At 57.5% G+C, this 7,815-nt stretch overlaps 1 protein-coding gene across 1 annotated transcript; it reads left to right on the forward strand.

Moving 5' to 3' along the window:
• The first annotated feature begins 684 nt into the window (after window positions 1-684).
• LRP10 (LDL receptor related protein 10) lies at window positions 685-6,165 on the forward strand. The gene is made up of 7 exons (XM_007097958.3): window positions 685-1,309; window positions 1,704-1,748; window positions 2,269-2,401; window positions 3,132-3,322; window positions 3,439-4,456; window positions 4,790-4,919; window positions 5,049-6,165. Exons 1-7 carry the CDS (start codon window positions 1,276-1,278, stop codon window positions 5,634-5,636), a joined length of 2,139 nt encoding a protein of 712 aa, XP_007098020.2. The 5' UTR covers window positions 685-1,275; the 3' UTR covers window positions 5,637-6,165.
• Window positions 6,166-7,815: the final 1,650 nt, after the last annotated feature.

Raw genomic sequence — 7,815 nt, forward strand, 5'->3', positions numbered from 1 at the left:
CTAATCATAATTGTTCTGAACTACAGAGCACTTCCTAGATGCTCATCGTGCATTAACGCCCTAAATGTTCATGACAACCTTAAAAGGGAGTTGCACTATTAACTCTGCTTCACAAATGAGAAGCAGAGAGGTTAAGTGATTTTCTCAAGGTCACAGAGCCAGCAAGTGGCGAAGGCACATTTATTCGTTTATTTACCATATATTGGGTTCTTACTGTGTCTTAGTAGGAGAGAAACCCCGTGGGTGCAAAGGTAAACATTCTAGGCCCCAACCTACAGGAAGTTTCAGTTTCTAGAGAGGGGGCGGGGCGGGGGCGGGAAAGAGGAGTAAACAAATAGTTATAACACCGTGTGGTAATTGCTATAATAGAGGCTCACGACAAAAAGTGCTGCCTGATCTCAGACACTGGGACAAGAAAAGTACTGAGAGTTTAAGGGTCCAAAGGAAAGACAAGACAGTTACGGAGTAAGCAGTTGTCCTCTGGCCAACGAGTCCTGTTAACAAACGTGTCACGGAAGAGACCGAACAAAGCCGAGTTCAAAGTGGAGGCGGACAGCCTAGCCAAGGGCGGGTCTGACGGGTCCCGGCAGGGCCGGAAAGGGGTTAAGGAGAGAGGGTGGGCGGGGCGAGAGCGCTGATTGGCAGGGGTGGGGCCAGGCTCGTCACCCGCCCTCTCCCTCCGCCCGGCTCTTCCAACCCCTGGGCTGGCCGGGGTACCGCCCGGGCGAGGGCCGGGGAGCTGGGCCGAGCCTCCTATCCCCCTCCCCCGCTCCCCCGCCGCGTCCCGCCGGCTGGACGCGCAGGAGAAGTTGAGCCGCGCCCGGGCCGGCCCTGGGGGCTGACCGTCGGCAAAGTTTGGCTCGAAGAGGAAGTGGCTTCAAGCCCCGGCAGGTGGCGGCCGGGCCTGGACAGGGGCTCTCGCGGCCTGCGGACGGGCTCTAGGCGAGGGCGCGCTCCAGCGCCGGGCCTCGAACCGATTCCCGGGGCTTCGAAGCCGGCCTCGGGATAGAGCGCGGCAGAGAGCGCGGCGGCGGCGGCGGCGGCGGGGGGGAAAACAACTCCGAAGTTGGCGAGAGGCACCGCCCCTGCTCCCGGACGGCCGCCGCCTCCCCGCCCCCAGCCCTGGCATCCAGAGCACCCGTGGGGGAGCCCGGGCCATGCAGCCCCCTCGGGGAAGCGGCAGTGGGGAGCCTGGACGCTCGGAGCGGCGCCGCCTTCCCACTGGATAGACGACTGAAGCTCCGGGACTCTTCCTGCACCCCCGGACGACTCAGGATGCTGCCCACCACTCTCCTCCTCCTCCTCCTAGGTGAGAAACCGAAACAAGACTACTAACCCGGCACCCCGCCCCTGGGGCTGTCAGAGTCCGCGCGCTCTCTTTTGCCGTCCCCCACCTCCCCTGCCTGGCGGTGCCCCCCAGCGCCTGCCGCCGCATCCGAAGCTCCCTCCCCAACCTCCGGGAAGCTTCGAGCCATTCCCCTCAGCCCTCATCCTCCTTCAGGCTTCCCTAGATCGGCGTGCCTACCCCATCGGCCGTGCTGCTGTGGCTTCCTTCGAGGTCACACACCGCATCCTCCCTGCTCCACTGCCCCTTTCCCATAAACTACCCAGAAATCCCAGATGGCTCCTTTACTCCTTGAGTTACTCAGGTGAAGAAAACTAAGGGCGATTAACTCTCCTGTCCTTTCCTGCTCTTCCTCTAGGAGGCGCTGTGGCCTATCCAGACCGGATCATTTTCCCAAATCCTGGTGCGTAAAGGATGCCCCTGGGGCCCCAAGGGTTTGGTAGTGAGAGAAGACCCTTGAGAAGGATTCTCTCTTCCCTAAATTCCTCTGGCACCTACGGTAGTTTTAGAGTGGAGATCATCCACCCTTATTTTACAAACGGGGAAACATCCAGTGTGAGCTCTCACCTGGTAGTTACGTACTATTTTGTTTTTCCAAATATCCATGCTTGGTCTCCCTAGCTGCAATGTAGTCTCCCTGATAGTAGAGACAGTATTTCCTGCTCCTCCTGGTCCAGTGGCTGGCACAAAGCCAACCTCAGATTGTTTCTGGTGTTGATACTTAAGGTGAAGCTATAACGAGTGTGGGAAGGAAGGGGGCCAGCTGAAGACTGATTTTAAAGTGTGTGTATGTGTGGTTGGAGAAGGGCAGTTTCTCTGCTCCTTCTTGAAGAGCTCAGACCCTTAGAAGCCTCAAGCCTGGGGGCAGGGGCTGTGACAGTAATGGGCTCTCAACCAGTGTCCCTACCTTCCTCACTCTCTAGCCTGTGAGGACCCCCCGGCAGTGCTCTTGGAAGTGCAGGGTACCTTACAGAGGCCCCTGCGGGACAGCCGCAGCTCACCTGCCAACTGCACGTGGCTCATCCTGGGCAGCAAGGAGCAGACTGTGACAGTCAGGTGAGAAACGGGACAAGACCCTATTACCCTCTCTCCCCTAACCCTCTCCACCATGGGAAAGCCTTCAGGAATCACTTCTTCATGGAATTTCCATTCCTGTCAACAGAGGAAAGAGTAGGATTTGATTTGGCCTGGTCTTCCCTAAAAACCTGGCTTATTCTGGGCCACAGTAAATTGGAGGTGAGCTGGGGCAGACATCTAGCTTGGATTCTAGTCATCTCTGAAGGACAGCAGTCACTCTAGAAACAGTCCTTGGGCTCCAATATGGCTGCCCTGAGGAGTCCTTCAGTCCATTGCACATCCTTGCCTGGGCTTCAAAAGCTATTCCTAATTAGCTTAGAACCTTCCTCAGCCTCCCGAGATGTTTTAAACGGTACAGGTCTCTCCTCAGTCTCCTCTGACCTTGAGCCATAAGATTGGGACCCATGTTAAGTACCTGGCTACTTGCTTCACAGAGTTCACTCTCCATGAATTTCTCCTGAAAGGAGTAGGTGAAGGGAGAGGGCAGTCTGGGGAGAGCCTGAGGGATCAGAATGCCATGCTGCCACGAGCCTCTGTTAGGACTACTGCCATTGACTACAAAGGAATTTGGCTGAGTTCATTTGGCTGTTTGGATTGTGGATGAGCAGGGGTTTGTGCTTCTTGGGGTACAAGGGGCCTGACGGCACTGGGAGAGGAAGAAACCAGTGGTGGTCACGAATATCTCACATCCTTTCTTCCACCCATCTAGGTTCCAAAAACTGCGCCTGGCCTGTGGCTCAGAGCGCTTAATCCTGCGCTCCCCTCTCCAGCCACAGATCTCCCTGTGTGAGGCACCAGCCAGCCCTCTGCAGCTGCCTGGGGGCAATGTCACCATCACCTACAGCTATGCTGGGGCCAGAGCACCCGTGGGCCAGGGCTTCCTGCTCTCCTACAGCCAAGGTATGCTGTACGCTGTCCATGGGACTAGAAGAACAGATAATGGAAGCCCCAGGGAGGAGGGGAGGATCCTACCAACTCTGGTGCTTCATGGTGTCTTCTCCATGATGTCTCTGCAGATTGGCTGATGTGCCTGGAGGAGGAGTTCCAGTGCCTGAACCACCGCTGTGTGCCCTTGGCCCAGCGCTGCGACAGGATCGATGCCTGTGGCGATGGCTCTGATGAGGCAGGTTGCAGCTCAGACCCTTTCCCTGACCTGACCCCAGCCCCTGTCCCCACCCCACCCTGCAATCATACCTTGGAAGACTTTTACGGGGTCTTCTCTTCCCCTGGATACTCACACCTGGCCTCAGGCTCCCACCCCCAGTCCTGCCTCTGGCTGTTGGACCCCCATGATGGCCGGCGCCTGGCGGTGCGCTTCACGGCCCTGGACCTGGGCTATGGAGATGCAGTACATGTGTATGATGGCCCTGGGCCTCCCAAGACCCCTCGGCTACTGCGCAGCCTCACCCACTTCAGCAATGGCAAGTCTGTCACCGTGGAGACGCTGTCTGGCCAGGCCATCGTGGCCTACCACACAGTTGCTTGGAGCCATGGTCGGGGCTTCAATGCCACCTACCATGTGCGAGGCTACTGCTTGCCTTGGGATCGGCCCTGTGGCTTAGGCACTGGCCTGGGGGCTAGTGAGGGCCTCGGTGAGCGCTGCTACAGTGAGGCCCAGCGCTGTGATGGCTCATGGGACTGTGCCGACGGCACGGACGAGGAAAACTGCCCCGGCTGCCCACCTGGACACTTCCCCTGTGGGCCTGCCGGCACAACCAGCACCACAGCCTGCTACCTGCCCGCTGACCGCTGCAACTACCAGACTTTCTGTGCTGATGGAGCAGACGAGAGACGCTGCCGGCACTGCCAGCCTGGCAACTTCCGCTGCCGGGATGAGAAGTGCGTGTATGAGACATGGGTGTGCGACGGGCAGCCAGACTGTGCCGACGGCAGCGATGAGTGGGACTGTTCCTATGCCCTGCCCCGCAAGGTCATTACAGCTGCGGTCATTGGCAGCCTGGTGTGCGGCTTGCTACTGGTCATTGCCCTGGGCTGCACCTGCAAACTCTATGCCATTCGCACCCAGGAGTACAGGTCAGTGAGGGTGCAGCCAGCTGCAGGGGCGGGGGGCTGAGGGGAAGACCCTGAGGGTGCCCACACTGGGGACGGGCTCTGGTGACCTGCTTCTGGGTTGGCTCCTGGAGTTGTCCAGCTTGGGGATGGGGGTGCTCCTCTGAGGAAAGGACAGGTCTAGATCCTGAAGGCAATCTCCAAGAAGGAGGGGAACCTCGCATGGCTCTTGGGAAAGCCAGGGCATACATAGCTCAGTGGTCTTGGCCTGGGTGTGGAGGGAAAAGACGTGTCCAGGCTAGGACAGGCTGCTCTGGCCGGCACCACCTGTGACTGAGCTGCCCTCATTCCTTCCAGCATCTTCGCGCCCCTGTCCCGGATGGAGGCTGAGATTGTGCAGCAGCAGGCCCCACCCTCCTATGGGCAGCTCATTGCCCAGGGTGCCATCCCACCAGTAGAGGACTTCCCTACGGAGAACCCTAATGATGTAAGTGACCTCCCGGCCCAGTACTTCCCGCTTCCCAGCCTCCGTGGCCCTGCGCCTGTACCATTCTTCTTTGAGGCTCCTGGCCCTCCCCACCTCCCTGACTCTGATGTCTGCCTCCTCTCCTTGCAGAACTCAGTGCTGGGCAACCTGCGTTCTCTGCTACAGATCTTGCGCCAGGATATGACTCCAGGGGGTGCCTCAGGTGCCCGCCGCCGCCAGAGGGGCCGCTCTATGCGCCGCCTGGTGCGCCGTCTACGCCGCTGGGGCCTGCTTCCTCGAACCAACCCCCCAGCCCGGAACCCAGAGACCAGATCCCAGGTCACACTCTCTGCTGCTCCCCTTGAGTCCCTAGATGGCAACACAGGTCCGGCCCTTGAGGGCGGGGCGGAAGGTGGGCAGGATGGGGAACAGGCACCCCCACTGCCCGTCAAGGCTCCCCTCCCATCTACCAGCACATCTCCAGCCCTCCCTACCATCTCTGAGGCCCCAGGGCCACCGCCCTCCATGTCCCCAGAGTCATCACTGCTGTCGGGAGTGGTGCAGGCCCTGCGAGGCCGCCTTCTGCCCAGCCTTCGGCCCCCAGGACCAACCCGGACCCCACCTGAACCCCACACAACAGTCCTGTCCCCAGAGGATGAGGACGATGTGCTTCTGGTGCCACTGGCTGAGCCAGGGGTCTGGGTAGTCGAAGCAGAGGATGAGCCACTGCTTGCCTGAGGTGACCTAGCTCCCTTGGGGGCTTTGGTCACAGTGACAACCCTTTAGAGGGCAACTCAGCTTCCCTTTCGCTACTTCCCTCCCTGACCCTCTGTCTGAGGGGTCTTGGCAGGCCTCCTGTGACCCTGTGTAGCTGCTGTAAAATTAGGTATCCCTCAGGAAGGGAGAGGGCTCACACAGAGCTCCCTCCGCACATGCCCAGAGACCACCGTTTCTCTACCACCACTGTCTTCCCACACCACCACTCAGGTGGCTGTTTTTAAAAAGTAAATTTCTTAAAGGGTCACAGGCCCGGACACTCCATCCTTACCAAACCCCTACCCCAAAGTGGCCTTTCAGCACCAGAATGTCAATTGGCTGGAGATCTCCAGCACCCAAGGGAAGGATTTGGGCAGGGCCTGAGGTTTTGCCGACTGTGATCCTTCCTGCAGGGCCTGGCTCATAAAAAGAGCACAAAAACTGCTTTTGTCCCATAGCTAGGTCATTGCCCAGCAAGTCAAGGTTGAAAATAAAAGAACCAGAAATTTAAGATTTTTGTAAATGAGCTATAACCTGAGCCCTGTCTCTACCCATCTCAGCTTACGCTCCCCTCGCCTTGCCCCTCCCTGTGAAGGTCTCTGCTCTGCCCTCGGAACCCTGCCCTCTTCCTACTTGTTCTAACCACATACGCTTGGTTTTTACACCACTCTAGGAACCCTAAGGACTGACCCTCTCCACCACTTGCACCTACTACCTGGGGCTCAGCCCTACGGTGACTGACACCAGGGGTCAGCACCAAGCCTCTTTACTCACCACCAGTCCAGAAGTCTAGTGAGCCAGCTGGGCGCTGTAGTGGGAATGTTCCCATTCATGGAGTACTCCCAGAGCACAGATCATAGAAGCAGAATGTCCCTAGGGGAACGCAGGAGCCTTAACTCCCGGCCTCTACCTCTACCTCTACCTCTACCCTCCTGGCCTCTTAACTCCTGGCCTCTACCCTCCACCCCCACCAAGCAGTTACAGTCTGTCCTGCGCAAGATAGGTGAACTCTTGGCCAGGATGCCTCAAAGCAGGCAAAAGTAAGTTGAAAGAAAAAAATCATAAACATCTGGGGTGTGAAGATGCTGGCATCACTTTGACCAAATCCAAAAAGGTCTGACTAGAAGAGGGCCCAAACTAGACTCTAAAGAATGTGGTCCATAGGTGGAATAGAGTTATGGATTCTAGGAACAGTGAGAATCCACAGGATAAAACTAAGCAGATGTGAGGGCTAGGGCTGCAGGCTGAACCCCAGACCTCCTAAGAAAAGAGGCAGGAGTGTAAGCAGTGGCCAGAGCTGAAGAGCTAGAGTGGGTGATGGAGGAGGGAATAACCTGGAGAAATGTTGGAGCCCAGCCTCTGGTAAGTGAGGTGACAGAAGCCGTCCCAGAGTTTGAAACGAAAACTGGGACAAGGGATACAGAAGGTGTCTATGGGGGTGGCATGGAGCTGAGGCATTCCCGAACAGAAGGAGACTCTCCTCAGGCTCGCCCTCACCCTTCCTGGCCGGCCTGGTCTAGCCCCAGCCTCTGGCGGAAGGGCCCTGGTAATTACAGCCTGTCTGTGTCTGTGCCCACATCCGCACACCCAGCACCAACCGCATGTTTCCTCCTCTCAGTGAGCAAGAGCCTAGGGAAGTGGCAGAGAGTGAATATGGTATAGTCCTGGATTGAGGGATCTTGGGAAAGACCCAGATTCCTTTGACTCCAGACCCTCTCCAGAGATTGGGGAAGGGACTTCAGAGATCCCCATCCTTGCATACCCTTCTCCCTTTGGGTCTTCCTTCCCTAGTGCTAACAGTCCCTGGGTTCCCCTAGTGAAAGGCCCAGGGAAGCAGGGAATGCTGATTTTCCTTCCACACCTCTCCATCTCCTGGTCTGCACCCTCTCCCTTGCTCCTCTCCTTCAGCTGACAGCCTCATCACTTGTCCTGCTCCAGACCTTTGACCTCCTGGTGTTATTTGTAATTTGTGCCTGCTCCAGACCTTTGACCTCCTGGTGTTATTTGTAATTTGTGGACAAAGACATGGTAAAAGAATGCTCCTCAGGGTGGAATGCTTCAGGAAGCCAGAGGGAAGACCTGAGGGTAGAGTTCACTGGGAAGGGCTGTGTGTCCTGAGCCTGAAATAAGTTTCTCTAGGTGCTGGGTGTATGCTCTAGAA

Source organism: Panthera tigris, chromosome B3 (genome assembly GCF_018350195.1).
Source record: "Panthera tigris isolate Pti1 chromosome B3, P.tigris_Pti1_mat1.1, whole genome shotgun sequence".
In the NCBI taxonomy this organism is placed as follows: Eukaryota; Metazoa; Chordata; class Mammalia; order Carnivora; family Felidae; genus Panthera; species Panthera tigris.